The 24,912-nt window shown below is 41.5% G+C and overlaps 1 protein-coding gene across 1 annotated transcript in view; it reads left to right on the top strand.

Moving 5' to 3' along the window:
* The window catches only part of TGFBR3 (transforming growth factor beta receptor 3), a 200,119-nt gene that overhangs the window by 153,866 nt on the left and 21,341 nt on the right, over positions 1-24,912 (top strand). The window contains exons 7-14 of the mRNA XM_029945804.1: positions 311-365; positions 4,899-5,088; positions 7,408-7,742; positions 8,149-8,301; positions 10,767-10,907; positions 11,059-11,217; positions 15,281-15,580; positions 18,434-18,554. Of these exons, the coding sequence (XP_029801664.1) occupies positions 311-365; positions 4,899-5,088; positions 7,408-7,742; positions 8,149-8,301; positions 10,767-10,907; positions 11,059-11,217; positions 15,281-15,580; positions 18,434-18,554 (1,454 nt within the window). The remainder of the gene's footprint in view (positions 1-310; positions 366-4,898; positions 5,089-7,407; positions 7,743-8,148; positions 8,302-10,766; positions 10,908-11,058; positions 11,218-15,280; positions 15,581-18,433; positions 18,555-24,912) is intronic.

Here is a 24,912-nt window from a genome sequence, read left to right on the forward strand (position 1 = left end):
GCAACAATTTAAGCTGTGCTTGCGTGTGTTATTTTTGTGACGTTTTTGCTTTATATGTATTATTTTTCTGAAGTTTCTGCTTCTCTGAGCTCTCTCTGTTATTTTTCACTTTGAAAAATAGGCTGCTCCTTGGTTTCTCCTGACAAGGGCAGACAGTGTGGTGGCTAAAACCATGGCCTCTGGGGTCAAGATCAAGATTTGAATCCAGACTGCCATTTACAAACTGTGACCTTGGGCAAGTCCCTTAACCTCTCTGGGCCTGAGTTGCCTCATTTGTGAAATTCCTGAAATGTATGAGTGTGCTTTCCAGTCAGAGTAAACGTAAAATAATGAGCACAATGGGGCCTTTCATGGTTGACAGTCCTGTAATGGCCTCAGTGTCATGGTACTGAATATCAGCTCTTAATTTGGGGTTAGGTATTTAGGGAAGGTGTGGAAAATTGGGCTGACCCGAGCTCATACTGTTGACTTTTCTTTTTGAGATAAATATATGGTATTGGCAAGACTTTTTGCTTGCTTCTCATTTCTGAGGGTGAAACACTGATACAAGAATCACAGTAATGGGGAGGTTAGTGAAATGATAAAGGAAAAGTACCCCCAGTCTATTCCCTAAGCATTATTTCCATGAGGGAAATATGCTTAAGAAGTGTATTAGTTGGTTGGCATGGTAGGTAGACAGCAGCTAGTTTCCTAAAAAGTTAAATGTTGAAATTTGGTAAAAATAAATATTTTTCAAATATGTTTATGGCACTAGGTGTTTGACAGCACATTACACAAATTACATTGAAAGTTCAAGAACCCCCCCCCATCATCTTTAAGAAGATAATTACCTTAGCATCTCTTTGGTAGGCTCAAATTTTTGTGTATTGCCTTTTTAAAAAATTGTGTCTGGTTCCTCTTTCAGTACCTGCATTGAATCAGCTAGACAGGGTTTTCTGTTTTCAACATTTTGGGGGAGGGATGCCTCTGGTTTTGGTGCCATTCATGGCACCTTTAGCAAGATCTGGTAGTGGACGAATCCAGCACTCCACCGGGGCAGCCCCGGGTACAAGCACTCTCCAGAAGCAGCAGGCAAAGCCACGAGCATACACATCTTAATTCTAAAGTATTGTAATTGTTTCTGGTTCCTGTGTTTTTTGTTTTTTGTTTCTTTCTTTTTTTTTTTTAACTTTGAGAGGATCCAAATAAACCATTACATGTGAGGGCAATACATTAATTTGGTGTCGAAAACAAAGCCCAGCCGTGATTTTCTGAGGTCAGAGCTGTTCCGATTGCTTTCCCTGGCATGGCTTGAGCGGTGTTGGTGACCTGGGGTGTCTGCAGCGTTTGCTGCCTGGCACACCAACCAAATGTTTTTAATTTCAGAATAACAAAAACAGGAAAGGGAATCATGCTTTGAAAGGCAAAAAACATACGGGACATTTTAGTTCCCTGCTGGAGTTGTGTAAATGTTCTTTCGGCCCTGACCCATCAGTGGCTTTCTCTGTACCTGACCATGTATGTGTTCCTGGTCCATGACAGCCCTGGAGTTCACTTTGAGTGTCTTCACTTTTCATATGAATAAGACAGGCTGGAAATGAGATTGCTCATCCCAGGGCAAGATCTGTTTATATTCCTCTCTTTGGCTGTACTCCTGACCAGGCCAATTTTGGACAATGCATGACAACATTACTAAACAATTAGGTAATGTTTCATGATGTTCTTTTATTCTCCCAATCAGTTTCATGCTTTGTGATTTCCTAACTCCCAGTCTCAGATGTGAATTCTGACTAGGCTCTGAAGCAAAGGAACCTGCTACTACTAAAAAAAGGCATATGTTTCTGTTTAGAAAAGAGAAATGGTTCATAGTGGCCTTATGCATAGTATTTTCTTTAGACACAGCCTGGTGGAGTGGAAAGAACCATGGCTTTGGTGGAACCCAACTGAGTATTGGGGAACCCAACTGAATTCAAAATCTGTATTTTCTGCCTATGAAATAGGTATGATGATGGTCCCCACCTTGAGAGTTGTTGTGAGGTGTGGTAGAGTTCATTCTTTCATTCATTCATTTACTCATTCAAAAGTATTTGTTAAGTGACCATTGGGCATTTCCTCTAAAGCACTTGACACTGTGTGCACATGGTGAGTTCTCAGCCATGTGTGCTACTTAACTTCTGAATGAGGGGGAGAGAGAGAGAAGGAGAGAGAAAGAGAGAGAGAGAAGCAGGGCTCACCCAAAGCAGGGCTGAGTTCACTGGATGCGGGGCTTGAACTCATGAACTGTGAGCTCATGACCTGAGCTGAAGTTAGAAACTTACTGAGCCACTTAGGCACCCTCCTTATATTTTTAGAGGTGAACTAAATAACATACGTAAGGCTTCTAGCACAGTACCTGCCATAAAAAGGGAATTTATCTTCCTTCCATGAGAAACTTTTCAAAAAGTTGTCTATAGTAGTAATTAACTTCTCTAAACAAAGTGAAAGCAAAATGTCTGCTGAAAGAATTGTCAGCCACTTGATAGCAAAATGTACAGAAGAGTCCCATTAAACACGGGTGGCATGTGTGTGCATACAGGGGGTGGGGCACAGGCAGAATGTACCCTCCAAATGACACAATGGTCCAAAGAGCCCCAAAAGGCAGTACTGTGGACAAGAATGGGAATACTAAAAGTATCCACATTGCTATGTCCAGCTCTGGCTTTTTCTTCAGGTCCCTTATGGACCACGCATAATCACATTTTGGAAGAACCTCCAAAACAAAAGAATAAATGGAGGAAATGTTTGGTTACACTATTTCAGATGGCCTCAGCACTTCAATGTTGGTTATAGCCAGCTTATTCTTAGAGAAGACATGTTTTAATCCCCGTGGGAACATGGACCACATCTCTGACCAACCTCTCCCCTGTACTATGGGACGCAAGCTTGTGTTGGCAGTGGAGGGGAAGGGCGGGAGGAAGGTACCCAGACTCTACCTCATTCATAATCCTTCATGGAGGTGTGGCTGAAACATGGTGATAGTATTTGGAGACCCCCTTGAATAGCTATTTGGAATAGCTACACCAAAGCCTTAGAAATGCCTGGGGACTCCTTGTATCCCAGAAATAGAGAGTAAGGAATTCGCTCATTGCTGAGAAGGAACCAATTTGCCAAGCCTTGCTGTTTTACAAATGTGTAGATAGATTTCTAGCCTTGTAAGTCCCGAGGCGTAATCGATATGAGTTGTACTGACAGGTCCTAGATTTAATGTGGAAAGGTGTAAACAAATCATTCCATATTGGTACAAAAAAGACAGGTGGCGGTTGTGATGATAGTATTCTGGAAATACCGTATTTTCTCAGCTGTCCAACAACATGAAAGACTAGGGCAGATGAGGCCAAGCTGTGTTGTTTAGGCCAGTGTTACAACTCCCGCCAATCAAAACGACATGCTGCTTTAAAACACTAGAGGAAGCTGCGCCTAAGAAACTAAGTTTTAAAAACTGATTGGATCCTTCTTTACCTCATTTTAGTTTAGTTGGGTTTTTTTTTTTTTAACCCTTCCTTCCTCTAAGGAGCTTTCTCTGAATCAGAGTAAGAGCTAGAATATTCTAAACCTGTGAAAGGGGAGTTTTTCACAAATGGCTGCAAAGCGTGGCTAAAGCTCTGTCTGGCTCCTTTGCATGCATCATTGTGACTGGCCACTCTGGCACTTTTGGATAATCACTTTGGGTCACAGAAAAGTATCCTGGGGAAGATCCTTTAAGCTTTGAATTGAAAATATGTGTCCTCAGCCAATGTCCCACCACCAAAGAGGCCAAGAGAACTTAGAGCCTGTGAATCTTCGATGGTTTTATAGTGGGAAAGGATTAATATTTAGTCATGTTCGAGGCACACAGAATGGGAAACAAATGGAGAATTTAGTAAAAAATGCTGCATGTATGCAAGAGCAAATAATTGGGCATGGAAATTAAAGTGATTTTTATACAGCATGAAAATGGCCTAATCTTCATGCTAGAAGGGCTTTCCAGTCTTGTTGGAGCAGTTGTTGAAAATATGGTGCTTCGCTTTGGGATCTCCTCTGCAACATCAGCTCCTTCACCATCTGACAAGATCACTGCTGTAGGAGCCGAAGGATGTGGAAACTTACCGACCTGGTCCTGGTTACTCAGGCCTTTCTCGGAGGGATTGCTGTCATTCAGTTCTAATTTTGTGACCAATTACCAAGTGAAAGGCAGCTGACTTGTATTGCTGGATAAAATATTGGTACTTAGAGGGACAGTAACCTAAGTTAATTGATTAATTTTTAGAACACAAAATCTAAGCTCTTCCGTTAATAAAATGGACAAATGAATACAATTACAGGATTGCTGAATTGGTTGTAAAGTATAACTGAAGCATCAACACTGGTTGTTTCATCAGTTTTCATTTGTAAACTATGGAATTTCATAGTTTACAAAGATGAGATGGTCTCCACTGTGAAGGAACTAGGTTATGCCATCATTTAAATCTAGGGTAGAGAAAATAGAAGCATGGACATATTTTCGGCAGCATAACATGCACATTTGTCTACTTTATACATCATTTTAAGTAAAAATAAGGGAAAGTTTTGTATGATATATATATATATAATTTAAACATTTTACTAATTCTAATAACATAGTAGGTATGTATACTCAGTATGTAGCTACTTAGTGATCATTGGATTATTTTTATCAACATAAATAACCCAAAAGGTACGCTCAAACAACATGAATAGATTTCTCTTAATCTGCTGTTAAAAATTTTTACATCAGTGTTCTTAACCCAAGGAGAGTAGGGATCCAAATAATAAATAGTCCCTTCATATACAATGTAGAATCTGTTCATTCCAGATATTGAACTTGTACTTAAAAGCACTGTTTAGTTTTAGAGTCACGAATGAAATTTTGCTATTATCTTCAGGCTCCTAACAGTATTGGCTTTGGGAAAGAGAGTGAGAGATCCATGATAATGACCAAGTCAGTAAGAGATGACATTCCTTCAACCCAAGAGCATCTGTTCAAGTGGGCTTTAGACAATGGCTTCAGTCCAGTAACATCATATACAGTGGCTCCTGTGGCTAATAGATTTCATCTTCGGCTTGAAAACAATGGTAAGTATGATTTTTTTTCCTGTGGTAAAAATATCCCCCAAATGAGGCTTTCCAATGAGCAACTCTCATTTCAGCTTATATGAAACTGTTTTTCTGTTGTAAATTTTGATGATTCATTTGACTACATTTTCCTGTCAAGCTTAAGGTTATCTAGAATCATGACATTATATTAAGGCAACGATCTTTGGTACAGATTTTTTTGGTACAGTTGATTGCTTGTTGGAGAACTTTGTTGTAGACCACATAATTCACTGTGATTACATTAAGAACAAAATAGCCTGGCATCTTTTCTCAGAAGTGCCTACTAATCACCGACAGCTGAGATGCAGAGTGGCTGGGACTACAGGGCAGAAGTCCTGGGTCAGACTGCATCTTACAGGACAGTAGTCACACGGCGCTTCCTCTTCCTCACCCATCGGGAACGCAGGAGTTGTTACCCCAATGGGATTGAGCAGAAAGTGGAATTTTAACAGGTTCTTGAGGTTTTCCAGAGCCTCAAGCTAACGAGACTCAAAGCCGGAGTTTTCTGATCCCCAAACTTGTTTCTCGCCCCCCGGTACTGCTACCAAGTGCAGTGCTGATAGATTGAAGGCTAGGACTATAGGCCATTTGTTCACTGTTTGAGGGCAAGTTGCTTCATTTCTGAGCCTCAGGTTGTTTCTCCTCCATAATATGGGAGAACAAACAGGCCCTATCTCAAAGGGTTGTTGTGAAGGTTTTTTTCAGTGTACAAATTAAAAACCCTCCAAAGCTCTGTCTTCTTTTGGACCCATACAGCTGTGCCATCTTTTTCCAAAAGATAGTATTGAAGGAGAGTTAATCTTCACTCCCTGCTCCCACTGAGATGGATTGACCTTACGTATTGATTTTGAGACTGAATATAAACAAGACGGGAAATTTCTCTTCCCTAAATTGTTGACAATAGGACAGAACACTGAGTATTGATGATATGGAAATATGTCTACCTTCGAAGGAATAAGGGTGCCTAAGCAACTTTTCTTTTCTCCTTCAGGACTAAGTTCTAAAAGGCCAGGGTACTCAGATACCTCTTAGACTTTAGCAAGAAAAAGGAGGTAGCAAATGTTGTTTCAAGAAATCCTTAAAGAAGTCAGTGAAGCATCCGACTTCAGCTCAGGTCATGATCTCACGGTTTGTGGGTTTGAACCCTGCATCAGGCTCTGTGCTGATAGCTCAGAGCCTGGAGCCTGCTTTAGATTGATTCCCTCTCTCTCTGCGCTTACCCAGCTCTCTCTCTCTCTTTCAGAAATAAATAAACATTAAAATAAAAAAAGAATTTATTCTAAAGAATCTCTAAATTCAAGGGACGTATTTCAGCAGCACTTGGAAAATACTATTGTCCCAATAACTTATTCAAGTCATGGATTTTTTAAGTTTATTTATTTATTTTGAGAGAAAGAGAGGCAGAGAGAGAGAGAGAGAGAGAGAGAGAGAGAGAGAGAGAATCCACAGTTAGCACAGAGCCCAACTTGCAGCTTGAACTCACAAACCATGAGATCATAACCTGAGCTGAAGTCACGAGTTGGATGCTTGACCAACTGAGCCACCCAGGCACCCCTCAAATCATAGATTTTTATAGCTTATAGCGCCTTAGAAACTATCTAGTCCAATGGTTCTCAACCTTGGCTGTACATTGGAATCATACAGGGAGCTTTAAAACATATTAATGATATGTTTTATCATTTATGTTTTAATGATATCCAGAAATTCTGATTTTAATTGACCTGGGGCACAGCCTGGGTATATAGATCATTCTCCCCAAATGATTTTAATGTAGAGGACTAATGATCTAATCCAACATCTTTATTTTATTTTATTTTATTTTATTTTATTTTATTTTTATAGTTTATTTATTTTTGAAAGAGAGAGAGACAGAGCATGAGTGGGGAAGGGGCAGAAAGAGAGGAAGATACAGAATCTGAAGCAGGCTCCAGGCTCTGAGCTGTAAGCACAGATCCCAATGCGGGGCTCGAACCCACGAACCGTTAGATCATGACCTGAGCTGAAGTCGGCCGCTTAACCGCTTAGCCACCCAGGTGCCCCTCCAACATCTTAATTTTAAAAATAAGAAAACCAAGACACAGAGAAGTAAGCCACTGGCCCAGAGCCGCTCAGTCAGTTAGAAAGAACACCAGGACGGGAATTCAGGTTTCCAGACTCTTTGTCTCCTTTATACATTGCTCGATAAGGTAATTTTACATAGTCCTGTTCTTTGCCAGTTTCTCTTATACTTGCCTGTCATGATGATGATCGTGGCCTGGCATCAAACACTGACAATGTTTTGCATTCTGTCACCACCAGAGGAAATGAGAGATGAGGAAGTCCATACCATCCCTCCTGAGCTACGGATCCTGCTGGACCCTGGCAGTCTGCCTGCCCTCGAGAACCCACCCATCCGGGGCGGGGGAGGCCGAAATGGAGGTTTCCCCTTTCCTTTCCCTGATATCGCCAGGAGAGGCCAGACAGAAAGGGGAGAAGATGGGGTCCCCCAGCCAAGGGACCCCGTCATCCCCAGCTTACGACTGATTCCTGATCCCGAAGAGCCCAAGGAGGTGCAAGAGAATGTGGATATTTCCCTGTCAGTCAATTGTGACAATGAAAAGATGGTCGTATCTGTAGAAAAAGAGTCTTTTCAGGTTAGTGCAATTTCTTAAAGGAGAGAAGAGAAAGGCACCTTTCTCCCCATCTTGCCCCAGAATGTGTTAGTTATTTCCCTCTAGCTCTTTCACTTTTGAACTCTTGGGACCTGAGTCTGTTTTCTCAGTTGGATGGGCTCACTTCCCCTTGGCTGTGATTCTCACCCGGGTCCTGTTATTCTGTTAACGGGGGGTTCCAGATCCTTGTGTGTCAACATTTTGCTATTGAATTTCTAAGGCCAACAAACACAATCCTTAGTAGGCTGGGAAGAGGTAAGGGGGGAGGGGGAACGCGTGCCTCCAGCAACCAATACCGTATGGGAAGACCAGGCAATACTGGTTTCCTGTGTACTGCAGAACTGCCTGTGGGTTCCACACCTTATATCTTTGGTGGTTTTTGCTTCAGGCCAACAACAACTCGGGGTTGGAGCTCACCCTGTTGGATCCTACCTGCAAGGCCAAGATGAATGGAACCCACTTCATTTTTGAGTCTTCCCTGAACGGCTGTGGTACTTGGCACCGGCGGTCAGGCCCAGATGGTGTGATTTACTATAACTCTGTAAGTGCTCCCCAAAACAAAGCTTGGCCCTTTGCCAGATCCTTGCTGTGTGTTACCTTAAAATTTTCTTAAATTTCTGTGAAAATGAGCAGAGGCATATACCCTAGGCCTAAACAAAGCCAAATGTCAGCTCTCAACATATTGGATGTCCTTTGACCCTGAGTCTACACAGCTGAGCTAGCCAGCTCTCTGGTCTCTGTGGCCTCATTTGAGTCTTGTCCAGAGGTGGGAGGACTTCTCCCTTCCTCATGAACAAAAGAACCAAGAGAAATCCAAAAATGGCCCTCAAGAAATTATTATTAAGTCTCTATCCAACTCAAAGAGGCTAAATTGAAAAAAATCTACCTTTGAAGTTCTCCAGAGGAAGATTCCACAGATTCCCCTAATGATAATCACTGCAGTAGCTAACCTGCACTTTTCAGAAATCATTCTTATTAGCTCATTCATCTGAATCTTTTTTTTCCAGATGAAGCCTATTCTTGCAGAAATAGACACTAGACAGTGAGTGAATAATAAAAGAATTCGAAACATGAAATTTCAAACAAACTTTATAGTGTAATTTTGCAGTTCAGGTTACACTTTTGATGGTAAAAATAAGGTTCAAAATCCCCGTGTCCGGCTTTGACACAATGTGTATGTCTATGCTCCCAGCGCCTACTCCAGCTTTGGCATAGGACAGGGAGCTCACGACTCTCATTCATGTTCGTCCACTGCCCTTGGGTAGATACACTTGACCTACTGAGAGGAAAGACTGGAGATCAGGTGCTCTGTCAGTGAGGTTCATGTGGGGACTGACTCTATAGCCCCAAGTTTATTATTCTTCAGACTTAGAGTTTTTGAGCTGGAAGTAACCTTAAGATGATCTCATTCAACTTCCTCATTTGACAGGTGAGGAAATTGAACTCCCAGGAGTTAAGAGACTTGCTTAGATTTGAGGAACTAGTTACCAGCAGGGCCAGGACTGACTCCAGCTTCCTGACCTCTCATCCACTAATCTGTCCTGACACCAGGCTGGCCCAGCTAATCTCCCATTGTTACTGGAATAATTGATTAACCTTTGACCTCTTTGATGAATACACTCCTGCCAATTCCAACACTAATTTTCATATATTACCCAGTTTTTCCAGATATGATGAGTAGCATATAGTACTGATATACTTGATTTTGGAATTTTAAATTTATATCTAAATTAACACTAAGAGGCTCTGGTAATCTGTTAAGTAAAAATAATATCATTTGCCTCAGAAAAGAAAGATATATCCTAAGCACGTACCCGTGTGTGTGTGTGTGTGTGTGTGTGTGTGTGTGTGTGTGTATATGTGTATATATCATGATGATAATACCTAGGGTAAGAAATGCCCTAGGTAATTGGCTTCAGGTACATCAATACTTTCTTGTGAGGAACTGGTAAATGGAGAGGTCGTTTTTCTACATTCTCTTCATTGATTATTTTAGCTGTTTGTTCCAGTGATAACCATTTGTAGCAATTTCCAAAATTATTATATACTTTTGTTTTGCAACATATTCAGAAAATAAGCACATGAAGCAAAAGCAGATAAAAAATATATGACTATTCTATGTATGCAAAGAAATTAGGATTTTATTTGTGGAGTCAGAATCCTCAGGTGAATTTTTCATATTATCTAGAACTAACCTAGGAATAATCATTTCAACTAACATTAAGATAGGCTGTCACAGAATAAAACAGGATTCTTTCCTGCATCTGTACACCGTGCAGAAAGATATGGGGGAAGAAATAAGGAAAAGATAGAGAAGTACAAAAATAGAATGAGGAGAGGCTGGCTTAATAGTAAACATTAGGTACTTTGTTTCCAACTCAAACTTTTTACAAGTCTCACTGGATACAAATTAGCCAGCTCCTAATAGTTCTTAGAATTTTTGATATAAAGCGATATCCTCTAAGGAGAAGCCCCTCCCCCTACAGGTTGGCCTGTAAGGACCATTCACCCCTATTCCAGTGCCTAGAGTTTTCCCACTGTTTGAAACAAGTTTTATTATTTCACAAGGAAAGACGCATATTTTAGTTGGAGTTTTAATTTCAATGTACATTGGGTTTCTCTTTATTTTTAATCTCTTTGAAAATGAAATCCTAAAAACCTGAAGTTTTCTTTTCTTTTAGAGAGAGAGGGTACAAATGAATGAGGCCAGAGAGAGAATCCTATGAGGGGCAGAGAGAGAGAAGTGGGGCTGACCTGGGGCTCTTGTTTTTCACTTGAAGCAGGGCTCATGTTCACCCCATGTAGGACTCGGACTCACCAACTATGAGATCATGACCTGAGCCAAAGTCAGATGCTTAACAACCGAGCCACCCAGGAGCCCTGTTATGTTTTAAGTCAGATTTTCAGTTTGCATCTGAATTATTACATTGGTGTCTTTGTGAGACAAAACCAGATCATGCAATTTGGTATTGTAATGACACTGTCTGTGCCTTCTTTGCCTCTTAGATCGTGATGCAGATTCCATCAACTGGGGATAGCAGCGGCTGGCTAGATGGTTATGAAGATTTGGAGTCAGGTGACCATGGACTTCCAGGAGATACGGATGAAGGAGACACTTCCTTCTTCGGCCGACCTGAAATTGTGGTGGTATGTGTTTGTTTGGAGAAGGTAGTTTGTGAGATGTTATCCTTTCGGTTGGCTTTAATTAGGGACTGGGTCAAAGGTTATAAAGTTCTAGGGATCTTCATCCTTCCTTTGACTATGATTTATCTCTGTTTTGTTTTTCTGTTTTCACTAGTTTAATTGCAGCCTGAGGCGAGGGAGGAGCCGCAGCAGCTTCCAGGACCCACTCCACAGGAACGTCACGTTCAACATGGAGCTCTACAGCACTGACCTCTTTCTCGTGCCCTCTCAGGGGGTCTTCTCTGTGGCAGAGAATGGACACATTTATGTTGAGGTGTGAAACCTGAACATTAATTAGCCTTGGGCTTTTAGGGTAGGGCTGAATTGTAGTAGCTCCTGGGGCAGACCTCATCGTATTCTTCTGACCACCACTTAACTAGTTCTGGGTGAGGGCGTGGCTCAGAAAATGCATCCGGGTTGATTTCTTTTTCTTTTCATTTTGTGAATGTTTATTATTGAGAGACAGACAGACAGACAGAGCATGAACTGGGGAAGAGCAGAGAGAGAGGGAGACACAGAATCCAAAGCAGGCTCCAGGCTCTGAGCTGGCAGCACAGAACCCGACATGGGGCCTGAGCTCACGAGCAGTGAGATCATGACCTGAGCCGAATTCAGAAGCTCTACCCCAACTGTGCCACCCATGCACCCTGCATCCAGGTTGAGTCTGACCAAAACAAGACATTTCAGGTTTTGCTACATGGAGAGAGTGTTTTACAGATGAATGGTTTTTGTTTGTTTGTTTGCTTAATCAGCAGTGTGAATTCTACTAATAAAGCCCTCTTCTTGCTTTGTCCTTAGCATTTTTGGAACAGGAGTTCAGAGCTGCAGAGTCAGAGTTAACCAGGAATATTTCACACCACCTCAGATACTGTCTTTTACATTGAACACACTTCAGTGAAATGCTACGTGCTTCCACAGCTCATGAAAATTGGGGTTTTTTAGACCATTATCAAAATGTATCTGTAAACATATGAAACTATTTTGTATACATAATGGTAATGATTATGCATAGCATATATCTGTAGAATAATTGTAAAAAGATTAGGTAGCAGTGGGAATAGTGAAATAATAACATTTATTGCAGATTTTTTTTTGGTGCCAAATTCGGGTTATAAGTGTTATAGTAATTTACTCTTCAAAGCAGTCCGATAAGACAAGACTACTGATATCCCTATTTTAGGGATGAGGAAGGTGAGGCACAAATTTGTCTAAGATCACATAGTAACTAGTAGAGTTCAGAGTAGAGTTCTGAGCAGGTTGTCTGGCTTGAGAGCCTATAATGGTATTTACTAGATGCTACTATCATTTATCCTCAAAGTGCCACTTAAAGGGAAAGAAAATGAAACCTCTTACCAGTGCAAACATCCAAGTTCATGGATTAGATTCTAAAAAGAGATAATATCTCTGTGGCCTCAGAACATCCGCTGGTCTTACAGGAGCATCATCCTCTGATGAGCTATTTTGGCGCTAAACTGCAGGCTGGTGGTGTGCTTCACTATGGGAGGAGTGGGAAGCCTGCAGGGTGGAAACGGGGTACTTCCATGTCTTCACACGTTTCTGTTTCAGAAAGACAAATAACTCTCACCTTTATCCTCATTCTGGGATGGACCCACTGGCTCTAGATGTTTTCCTGGATCTCTCCTCTTTTTTGATTCCCTATTCTGAGAGGGTCTTCTCTTTTTTTGGGTACGCCTTTTTTCTCCACGGGGGAAGATATACTGCTTTCTGCATTCTGTCCCTAATTATAGATCTCTTCTCATCCAAGATCATTATTTTCTTCTTGCATTTCTGGCTGCACAACCCACATGTGCAGTTGGTCAGTGACTCTCTGCTGTGCCCTGGATGTCCTAAATCCAGCTTAATGCCCATCACCCATTTAACCCATTCCTCCACCCACCTCCCCTCCAACAACCCTCACGTCTGTTCTCTGTATTAAAGAGTCTCTTGTGGTTTGCCTCCCTCTCTGTTTTTATCTTAAGTTTCTCAAATGCCTCATATGAGTGAAATCATATGATATCTGTCTTTCTCTGACTGACTTTGTGTAGCAGGATACACTCTAGTTCCATCCACATTGTTGCAAATAGCAAAATTTCATTCTTTTTCACCTCTTAGTAGTATTCCATCACACACACACACACACACACACACACAAACACACACACACACACCTCATCTTCTTTATCCATTCATCAGTTGATGGACATTTTTACTCTGCATAATTTGGCTATTGTTGAAAGCACTGCTAGTAACATTGGGGTACATGTGCCCCTTCGATTCGGCAAATGACAGCTTTTCTGTTAATTTGTCTTGGGGGCATTAAAAAGAACTGTTTATAACGTCCAAAATTTATGTCTAGAATAGCACTACTAAGTATAGCTGGCATTTATTGCCTAGCTGGGAACTGTGTTGTCTGTGTATAATTGTGACTTTACAGATGCTCATAGTAACTCTTTTTGGTAGGTATTGGTGCCCTTATTCTACATGGGAGGAAGCTGAGACTCAGAGTTCACAGGGCACGAGCCTCAGAGCACACAGTTTCCTGAGGCTGTCTGCTGATTTCCCTCCAAGGCCTGTAGTCCTTCTCTTACTCACTTCCAGGCCATTTTACAGTAAAAGACTAACTGACCATAGTTTTTCCTCTAAAACAACTTTTTGGGATACCTTAGACTTTGTGCCACTATGTGCTTTCTTTGAGATGAAAGAAAAGATTTGCATTTCTTCTTCTGTCTACATTTTTGCCATGTGGATTCTGAGTTCATGTTACAGGGCACTTTTTAGTAATAGGACATACGTAATTTGCCATCTTTCCAAGATATCTTATTTTTTAGAAATGTTGCCAAAACAATGATCTGTGAATATTTACAGACTACCAAACACTATTTCCTAGAAATATTTCTGACTAGGTAATCTCCCAAGGCCACATCTTGGGTTTGGTTGAATTGACCCTGTGGTTACCATGAAGTAAGTAAAAGAAAATGGACTTGAGGTTGGAAGACCTGGTTTAAGGCTTGGTTTTATTCAGGGCTTGCGAAGTGGGATTTTGAAAAGTCCATCCTGGATGCTGTTTTTCCTCCATTTATAAAATGGAGATAAAAAATATTTGTCTCACAATATTGTTCAGAGAGATTGAGCTTTAAGGCCCAACAAAGTGACACGATCACAATCATCTTCATTGTTGAGTGTCTTGTAGTTAACCACGTAGGGATCTTTCAAAATAGTGCTGTGCCCTATGCAGGGATTTCCCCTGGGTTCTCAGAATGCAAAGTGTGTTTATATCTCCACGCTTTTTGAAAGGATTCTGGGGTTATTGGCTTTTGGTTAAGGACTAACTTTATTTCTAAAGTGTTTAAGTTTACTTTGAGACCAAGTTTAGTCAAGGAATGAAGCCCGAGGGGAAAGGCAGTTCACACAGTATCCATGTGTCACCAAATGGAGAATCCACTCTAGTCCAGGGATTTTAGCTGAGTTCAGGATAGTTGAGGTTTGAATTCTGTTTACACTTGGCCAAACACCACTTCCTGTTTCTAAAGAAAAGAACCTTAACAAGGTTTGGATGTAGCCCATACAAATGTTTTGTAAGAGGGAAGTATAATGAGTTGGAAACATTTCCAGATTAGATTTCCCTTAAAATACCCTTGGGCTTAAAGAGCGAAGGGAGAGTACTTGGCAAGGCCTGTTTTGGACCTGTGAGCAGCTAGGACACTTTGCCAGGCTCGTGATCGCCACCAGATTGCATGGTTCCTAACACCAACTGGGCCAGCTCTGCTTGTTCACTATGAAGCAGGACTTTAGATGAATCTGTAGCTTTACCGTAGTGTTTTAGGTTCATGCTGACTTGTTGCAGTTGTGAAGTTCAGTTCTTTCTGCCTAGGCTAAATAGATTTTGCTTCTACTTTATTTTCTGAGCAATTTCGAAAAATAGCTTGCACTATAGGTGGTACACTATTAAGACATGATACAGTATTATGACATCAGGGACTCTGCCTGTTGGCATTTATTTTGGAAAATCCATTTTAGGTGCATGCTGTGCTTTTATTTTTATCTCCCAGAGGGCTTAGGGGAGGTTGACCAGATTTATTCATCTTGCATTGGAATCTTCCAGACCAGCATTGGAACCAAATAATTCACTGTAACCATCCATATCAAGTTTAAATGGAAGACATTTTTTCCAAAGAGTATATATTACTTTTGTAATTAGAAAGAAAACAACGTAAGTTCGCTATGACCATAAATTAGGGTCCCTCATCAGAAGTACTATGTTGCTATGTTACCCTCGTGTAATAGAGTAAAAGAGAAATGCCAGCTTGCTTCTGATTGATGTTTCTGTTCTTTTGTAGGTGTCTGTTACTAAGGCTGACCAAGAATTGGGCTTTGCCATCCAAACATGCTTTATCTCTCCATATTCAAACCCGGATAGGATGTCTGATTACACCATCATTGAAAACATTTGTCCTAAAGATGAATCTGTGAAGTTCTACAATCCCAAGAGGGTGCACTTTCCTATCCCACAAGCTGAGATGGATAAGAAGCGATTCAGCTTTGTGTTTAAGCCCATTTTCAACACCTCACTGCTCTTTCTACAGTGTGAGCTCACGCTATGTACCAAGAAGGAAAAGGACCCCCAGAAGTTACCTAAGGTTAGTGGGCCTTCAACCATCTGTATGTTATTTTGACATTTTTAGGTGAGGCAGTGACCTACCGGAGAAGTTTAATCACAAGTTATTGCAGGTTGAGGTTTTTGGTTTGGGACCTGCCCAATTGAAGTAATAAAATCTCTGTTAGCAGGGAACCGTGAGTTTTATGGAGTCTTAGAGAATAAATCCTGACAGTATGACTTTTTTTTTCCATGCATGCTACTTAGTAGTATCTTACAAATGATAAATCAAGACTGTTTTCCATTGAGGGAGAGGTCTGGCTTTATCTTTGCTATTCAGATAGCATGCAGTGCCAAAAGTACAGAGCCGAAAGGACAAGTTCAGTGTGAGGATTAATTTTTCCAGGCCCCGCTGAGACTTGTATTGCAATTGTTTTTTGACCTTCTCTGTGTGAATTATAAGGTTGACTTGCCTCAGGAGGACTTCTAAGGGAAACTAACAAATATTTTAATTTTTCTCAGCTTCATATTTGTTCATCATGTTTGCCTTATGTCACTCCCCGTATTGAACCAGTACATTCTGTTGCCACAACAGACATCAGAACAGTTTGACCTTGTTGGAATGGCTGCATAAGGAGGGTCTGCAAGGTTAATTACGAACCCTCATTGGTTGGGCTTGTGCAAGAAAGGTGTCTTCTACCACAGTTGTGTTTCTGTGATCTGCCATAGTTATGTGTAATTCCTTATGTGCATTTCATCTGTAGATATCTCACACAGTGTCAGCTGACTTACAGAACTTTTGTAGTCACATATAAATCAGTGTCTAAAGCTAATAATTGAGTGGTGTCATTAATAGTGTATATGTAGAATTCTCTCTTAATATTTAGGTTGTAAGAGATATAGAAGGAGGAGGAACAATTAAATTGCTATTATTGGATAAATTCCCACTGATCCAAATGCTTTACTCTATTAAATTCCCCTGGGCATCCATTTCTCCGGTAACAGCAGAGAACATTTTATAATACATATGAAAACATAACAAATCTGATCATGATCATTTGGGAGTATAAATGTATAAAATGATTCAGATTTTGTACTTTAGGTTGCTTTTGGAAACATTGATGCCTTAGCCTTGTGGGCATTTGCCTTCCAGTGGCCATTTGTGGATCTGTGGTAGAGAGGCATGGGGAGATTTGATGCTTGGCTGTGCACACGGCTGGTCCCTGCAGCCTGCGGAGAACTCTTAGGAGTTAAGGATCTAGAAAGGGAGGCCTGGCAGTTACTAGGGATCTTTCCTGATGGCTTTGGTTGTTACCTCTCTCTGAGCCTGCCATGGCATACTCCATAGCATATTATTCTGAGAAAATTAATTCTAGTACTTGATTCCAGAGCATTCTAAAGAGAGCTCTAAGGCCCAGTGAATGACATGGGATGTGACCCTAAACCTAAAGTCTCTATTTCCACCCAAGGCAAGAGGAAGTAGAAGGAGCATTAGGACTGAGCAGGAAGGCCCTCTGCTCACTAAGAGCACTTGAAGCAAGTCCCCTGAGCTCTCAGAACATGCATGGCCTCACTTAATTGAAACAATAGTAGCTGGCTTCCCTTAGGAACAGAGGAGCAAATGAGACAGTAACACAGTCTACCGTTTATAGTACAGTGGCTTCAGATGAACTGTTACCACTGTCTTCATGTTTACTGCTTATAATTAATATCTCCACAGTTCTAGTGACTTCTCAGTGCTTTCTATGATGATAGACAGAGCCAAAGAGTCTCCCAAGGAGGAGTTCTCAAAGATCATTGAGTTCAGCCCTGCCCTTAGCTGATGAAACTAAGTCCAGAGTTAAGTGTCTTGCCCAGGGTCGAGCCGTGAGTTGGACATAGAATCACGGACTGACTCTTACTTAACTGAAGAACTAATAGCAAAGTAAGAAGGCTTTTCCTGTCATGCAGATCTTTTTATTATGAGGCCTTTCCACAGAAAATCTATTGTTTTGCTGTGTAAGGGGGCTGTTGTAAAGGCTTTTCTCTGGCTTTGGGGGGAAGGGAAGTAGTTATTTTCTCACAATATGCTGCTCAGAGCAGCAATGATAATAACGCCTTTGCTTTTTTGTGATTGGAAGAACTGGAAGTTGATTAGCTTTGGGGGATGCCTTGCTATAGACTCCTTAAAGGATTGATACACTTCTTACAACAAAAGCAAGTAGATGATGTTTATATCAGAGTTTTATCTATTGATAAGCATAGACAAGAAACTAAAGTTATTTTAAAAAAAAGGTACTGGAGTGTGCTTACACTTTCTAAAAACAGATATACTGGGCTTGGGCATGCTAATCCTAAGTTTGGAGCCTTAAAATAACTGGAAGCAGCTGATCTCATGGTCACCTGTACTATTTTGAATGAGCCTATACCAGGATTTAAAAATCAGCCAAACTTGACAACATGATTATCTTTTTGGACAACAGATGCAAAATCTGTCACTTTCATAATGCGGTGCATGAAGTTTCCCACAATCACAAATCACAGATATGAACCATTTATGTGAGGCCAGCTGGGTGAAGGGCCAACCTTCATTCGTCGTATAGTTTTTTCTTTTATTTTTCAGACTATATAACACTAAAACCTCTAGTTGCTTTGTGGGAAGAAGCGGGGGAAAGGCAATGTTTATAAGCCATCCAGTGATATTTGAATCTTCAAGTACAGCTGAGAATATCCTGGGCCTGCCACTGTAGCTCCCAGATTATTTATGGTTCTTTGGAAAACACCCAAATCTCCTGTTTTTCTGTGGTAAACAGCTGTGAGCTGTCTGATAAGGGGCACAGGCCAACTGTGCAGGCTGAGCGGGTGCAGGCTCTTTGGGGTGACCCCTGACCCTGCTTTGCTCTCTCTGCCTCTGCAGTGTGTGCCTCCAGATGAAGCCTGCACCTCGCTGGACGCCTCAATGATCTGGGCCATGATGCAGACTAAGAAGACCTTCACCAAGCCCCTCGCTGTGATCCACCAGCAAGAAGAAGTTAAAGGTGTGTTTTAGAAGGCTCGCTCAGACCCGGGGTTGACTCATTTTAAGAAGTTCAAATACTAGACCCCTAGGATAAGCCTGGGTGGCTCAGTTGGTGGAGCATCCAACTTCAGCTCAGGTCAAAATCTCACAGTTCATGAGTTTGAGCCCCGCATCAGGCTCTGTGCTGACAGCTCAGAGCCTGCTTTGGATTCTCTGCCCCTCTCCTGCTCATGCTCTTTCTCTCAAAAATAAACATTAAAAAAAAAAAAAGCTCCAATTCTAAAAAAAAAAAAATACGAAAGAAGTAGCAGCTCTGATACTGCACATCAAAGTACAGGTATATTCAGAAGATAAATGAAGGACGAATTAGTAATTTTAGAACAGGATTTTTGCCAAAAGAGCCTCTTATTTAGTTAGGTCTGCTTTGTCATGTGGCCGAGTTATTAGTGATATGTTTACCAATGATTTTCCCTTTAATATTATATCAGAGACAAAGTTGTCCCTATCCCAGTGCCACTCTCCTTTGCCATTCAAATATGCTCCCTCGACAATGCGAGAAAGGCTCCAGGTTCCTCCTGGCATGCCAGGATTGAACAGCCTGCAGCCCGTCTTTCTCCTAGCAGTGATTGTGCTGAGTACAAGCAGCCGCAGGACTGCATCAAGATCGCAGATGCCTTTGGGGAAAGTGTTAGGTATGTAAACACTGTTCATCTTAGATCAGAGCAGAAAGAAGTTGGGGACCACTGTCCAAATGCATTTTTATAATCCAGGTTTCAGACTGTTGCACAGGCACATGTGTTGCTTGAAGCCAAGGATGCCTGTTCCTGCACACACAGGAGCATTCAGCAGTCTGCATCTTCTTATAGGAGAAAAGGAAGGACGTGTCCTCAGAGGTGGGGCCTCAGGTAGACAGGCAAGGCAAAGCCAGACATGGTGTAGGCCAAGTCAGCCAGACCAGCGGAGAAACCGAGGTGGGCTCCATGGAGATGCCAGGAATGGACATGAGGTCCTGTGGACTGTGGAGAGCCTCTGATGGGGACGGCCATCACAGCTGAAGGGCACGGACAAACAAGAACGCATCAGGCAGCTGGCAACATCTGAGGGGGTGGAGCCAGTTACACATGGGCTCTCTGGGCAGCTACATTTGTTGCAGTCTAGAAACATCCTACAACTATCTTGAAAGGTAAGGGTGCCAAACGAAAAGAAGTCTGGGAGAGTGAATGTGGATTCCTACCTTCTGGGGTTAGCTATTTCAGGGCTAGGTCCCCTTGCCACCTTCCACCTCCTGAGGGACAGAGAGGAGCGTGGCACTGGAGCCTTGATAGGAGCCGGCAGGGGTCCTGTCTCCAGTTGATGAGCATTTGCTGGGAGGCCTGCCGGGTGGAGCTGACACCTGGTGTGGGCTTGGGGGCAGCATTGGGATGGCGTTTCTGACGTAAGCATCATTGGATTTGGCTAGACAAGGCAACGGAGGCTAATAGGATAGGCTCACAGGACCTCATAGAATAAGAGGCATGTGGATGTGTCTATGTTCTTCTTTGGTTGAGTGACCTCTATGAAGTCAGCCATTCTTACTGACATAGGTGGTGTCTTTTGCCCTCTTCCTAGCGCTCACTTTGGAAAGGCAGGAGAGTGTAGTGAGTGACTATAGTCAGGAGCCTGGGGCACAACTCTTAACTTTACTTGCTAATTGGCTGTGGGACTTTGGAGATTCTCCCCTTATGTCCTTGACTTTCATTTTCCTTATATCTGGAGGAGAAAGAGTTTAGACCAGATGACTTCCAGAGGCCCTTTCAGCTGTAACATTGAGCTATACTGTTTGAAGAAGGAACTTAGTTTTTATTTCATTTCCCAGCCTTCTTGAAGGTGGTGTTAAATGTACATATTAGAGGTACAGCCATGCTTTTCGTTGTTGTTTTACTTTTTTTGATTGGTTTTCAGTCGTTTGAAACAGTGTAACAGCCACAGAGTGTCTGTAAATGGATTGTTTTTGGGTGCAGGGGAAAGAAAGAAATTGTGTTGCAAAGTATATCACAGTTGGGCAACATCCGGCTCATTCTGCACCTTTGTGAAAGTGGTTTAACAAGAACAGCAGCGACTTGTATTCCGTCTGTTACTCTTACCTTTTTCAAGGGAGGTAGTTTGGCTCCTAATTGAAGGCAGCAGCTTGCTTTCTTCTATGCCAGACAATAATTAGGCATTAATACGCAGCAGTATAACTTCCAGTAATTCATTCATGCTTCTTTTAAGTTTGGTGGTATTTTTCTAATTTTTCTAATTTTTCTAAGCTCTTGTAAATTAGGTAATTACTTTTGTTTAAACTTAATGTAATTATCCTGAAAGTTCAGTGTTGGTTTTTCTTTCACATGAAAGTTCAAGAGGAAATTTTTACCAAATATCAAAGCAGTTTCATGAGATTTGCTGATTGAGACTAGATTTTAGTGGAGAAGCTTGTGGTGAAGAGAGTTTATTGCTTAGGTTTGTTAAACAAATGCAGATTAGACTATCAGCCAGCTTCCTAGGGGCTGTGTGCAAATACGCTTTCTAACTTTGCACTGAATGGGGTAGGTTTTCTGGCAGTTTTTCAGCTCTCTGAGTGACTCCTCCCACCTTTTATGTTTATTTTCTTTTGATCCTGAAATAATTTCTCCATAATGCAGGCCTTTGGAGTCTGTGCTTTCCTTCTGCCTCTCAATAAATTGGGATAATCAGTTGAAATGGGGATGTGGCCCTTTGCCGAATAGCATTAGGTTATTTGAATGATAATTGATTGGGTCATGAACAGTCTTCCTGCCAGCTTTGTGTGTTACTTTTGTAAGCCACAGGTCCTATGTGTCTTCAGAAGTATGTCTTACTGGAATGAATTTGGCGGGTAAAAATTGCTCAACCAATGAGATATTTGACTGTCTTTTTAGCCACACAGGTGCTCTTTGAAGGTCGTGCCAGAGTTCCAGGACTCCCTGGTCATTTGATACATCGCATTTGCCCACACTGGGTGTTCTGGGACAGCCGCAGTTAAAGGTTCTGGTTATCAGCTTCTCAGCCAAGCAGAGAGCTGCTCTGTAGCTCCCAAAGCTAATGGCCTGGTCATGTTTCAGGTGGTGTTTCTTCCTCCTCTGGACACAGAGAACAGGCCATCAAGACTAAATAATTCTGGGTCTCTCCTCTGGGCCCCTGTTTTTTGTTTTTGTTTTTTAACTTAGTTTTTAAATGAGTGCACACATGCATGAGAGAGGGGCAGAGAGAGGAGGAGCGGGAGAGGGAGAGCGAGAAAATGTCAAGCAGATTCTGCACTATCAGCACAGAGCCCTACTTGGGGCTCGAACTCACAAACTGTGAGATTATGACCTGAGCCGAAGTCCAGAGTTGGACGCTTAACCCATTGAGCCACCTAGGTGCCCCTGGGCTGCTGTTTTTAATGGAATATGCCTGAGCTTCCACCGCGTCACCATCTTAGTCCCTTGGGAGCTAGCATTGGGTTAGCATTATTTTGCTGCTAAAACTTCAACAGATGATTGTGCTGGTGGTGATGATAGTCATGGAGATGATGACAATGATTATCTAACATTTGCTTACTACAAGGCTCTGTTGAATGCTTCATGTGGGTAATCATATTTAATCCACATAGCCCCTCTGTGAGGCAAGTATAAAGTAATATTAGATAACCTGACCAGGGTCACACCACATCGAAATAAATTGGCGATCTGAGATTCAAATCCAGGCAATTTGATTCCAGGGCTTGTGTTCTGTACACCCTATGCCTTATCCTAGGTGGAGGCTGATTCTAGTTTTTAATAAAAACTACAAGCAGTAGGGGTGCCTGGGTGGCTCAGTTGGTTAAGCATCTGACTTCAGCTCAGGTCATGGTCTCACGGTTCATGGCTCTGGTTATCAGCTTCTCAGCCAAGCAGAGAGCCCCATGTCGGGCTCTATGCTGACAGCTTGGAGTCTGGATTGCTCGGATTCTGTGTCTCCTTCTCTATCTGCCCCTACCCCACTTACGCTCTGTCTCTGTCCCAAAAATAAACATTAAAAAAATTTTTTAAAAAGTACAAGCAACATAGATACCTATCTCTTCACACCCTCCTTACACCCCCATCTCCTATTTATGCCATTTCACTTTGACATTCAGGTTCACATTCAAATACTCTAGTGATTGTGAACTGAAAAGATGAAGAATTTTAGGAAAAAGTCTGTTCCCCAAAGGGTAAGATGTTGGGAAACATGTAAGCTGTTTAAAAGAATATTAAAATTTAGAAGTTCTGTGACTTTGAACTGTAACTCACAAAAACACCCAGAAAACATGAATAGCTGATGCATATTGTGGTTTATGGCAAAACAATTAAAATACTTGAGATAGTGCCATCCTACCATATTTTCTGAAATATTTTGAAGTATAGGCATGTTAGTGCTATTTGCTTTGGATGCTGTGACCGTTTTTGTGGCATTTGAGAACACACTGGGGTTTGCACAATAAAAATGGTTATACCACGTCAGTAATGATTTTTGAAAATGGTGAAAGGGAAGAATAATCATTTTTCTGAAATTCAGGGCACATATAAAAAAATGAGGGAGAAAGAACAATAAACATCATCTCCAAGTTTTCCATGATTTATATACAATATGTAATTTTTAGCAAGTTCAATGTTCAAAATACTGAATTTCCACTACATAACATTTTAAAAATAAGTGTGCTCAGGACAGCACCTGGCATATCATGGGCACTTGGTAAATGTTAATTTCCTTTCCTTCCTCTTAACCTCTCAGCCAAACTAGGTTTTTGTGGGGAGTAGGGGTGGGAGGGGAATGAAAGGGAAAGTTGTAAACGTCAGTTGGAAGTTAATCCAAGAGAGGCGTTACTTTTTGGAACATATTTGATTTTTCCAGAACAAAAATACTCTGAAGCACCCAGCCGGGTTTTGTCCTCAGGCTGAGGTAGAGATGAGGGGAAGCTGAGTAGAAATATGGTAGAAATGGTTAAGTGACAGGCCAAGACATTCACTCTTTATCCAGCAAGGGAGAGTGGTATCGTAGGGACTTTTTCTTTGGAAAATTTCAAATATGTACTAGAATAGAGTAGAGTAGAGTAGAGTAGAGTAGAAGAATGGACTACCACATATCCTACATGTAGTTTCTGCAACTACCAATTTATGGCCTAACTTGTTTAACACTTTATGTCCCTGAATTGTTTTAAAGGAAATCCAGAAATTTCATCTCATCCATAAATATTCCAGCATGCACCTCTAAAAGTTAAGAATTATCAAAGATTGGGTTACCTGGCTGACTCAGTTGGTGGAACATGTCACTCTTGACCTCTGTGTTGTGGGTTTAAGCCCTTGATTGGGTGTGGAGATTAGTTAAAAAATAAAATAAAATCTTTAAAGAAAAAAAAAGACCTTGGGTAGGGAACAATAATCATATCATTTAGGAAGACTGCTCTGAAAGCAGCAGGAAGGTTGTTTTGGGGAGATGTACACAGTAATAAGATATACGTGATAATTATGGTTATTCAAGAAATGCTTATTGGCACCTGCTGTATGCTCAGCATATAGTAAACCCATTATCCCGTCTGTAAGGCCTTGTGTAATGCAGAGGTTTATACCTTGCCTCTGTTGATGTTTTGAGCTGGATAATTCTTCTGTCCTGTGTATTATAGGATTTTGAGCAGCATCCTTGGTCTCTATCCACTAGACGCCCGTAGCAAATCCCTTCACTACCCATTGTAACACCCCAAAATGTCTCCAGACATTTCCACATGTCCTGGTAGGTTGCAGGGGGCAAATATCACCCCAGGTAAGAACCATGATCAAATGGAAGGGTGTGGATAAGTGACAGGGCAATTGCAATGAATCCCATAAATATGGAAAGAACCCTGAGAAGGGGTTCATTAACAGTGAAATTAGTAAAAACTGCATGTTAATTGGGGTCTGCACAGAGGCCTCCTGAGTCCCCAGCTTCTTCATCTACCAATCATTCCCTCTTTGACAAACACCAATAGATGTAAACACCTTGTTTCCCCGTGGGCCGGCTCAATCCTACCATATTTAGGAGAACTGAATTGAAAGCTGGAAGCTCAAAGCTGTGGTCAGTTATTCATGCATAACCCCAGAAATATCCCATGTATGAAAACCATGCCCACCAATCTGAAATTTGGTTCTAGAGGCAGACCAAAATTTGCTCAAGAGTATATGAAACGATTTAACTCAGAATGTTGATTATAGTTTGTTCTTTCTGCAAATGAATCTCTATTGTTAAAATTCTCTTTGCAGCAATAGCAAGGATTCCTTTCTTCCCATCTTACCCTTAAACCAAAAGTAAATGTCACTGCGTTCCCGTTTTCCTTGCAGCGTGCCAGCTCAATTATAGGGTTCCGGTGG

This window comes from Suricata suricatta, chromosome 8, assembly GCF_006229205.1.
Source record: "Suricata suricatta isolate VVHF042 chromosome 8, meerkat_22Aug2017_6uvM2_HiC, whole genome shotgun sequence".
In the NCBI taxonomy this organism is placed as follows: Eukaryota; Metazoa; Chordata; class Mammalia; order Carnivora; family Herpestidae; genus Suricata; species Suricata suricatta.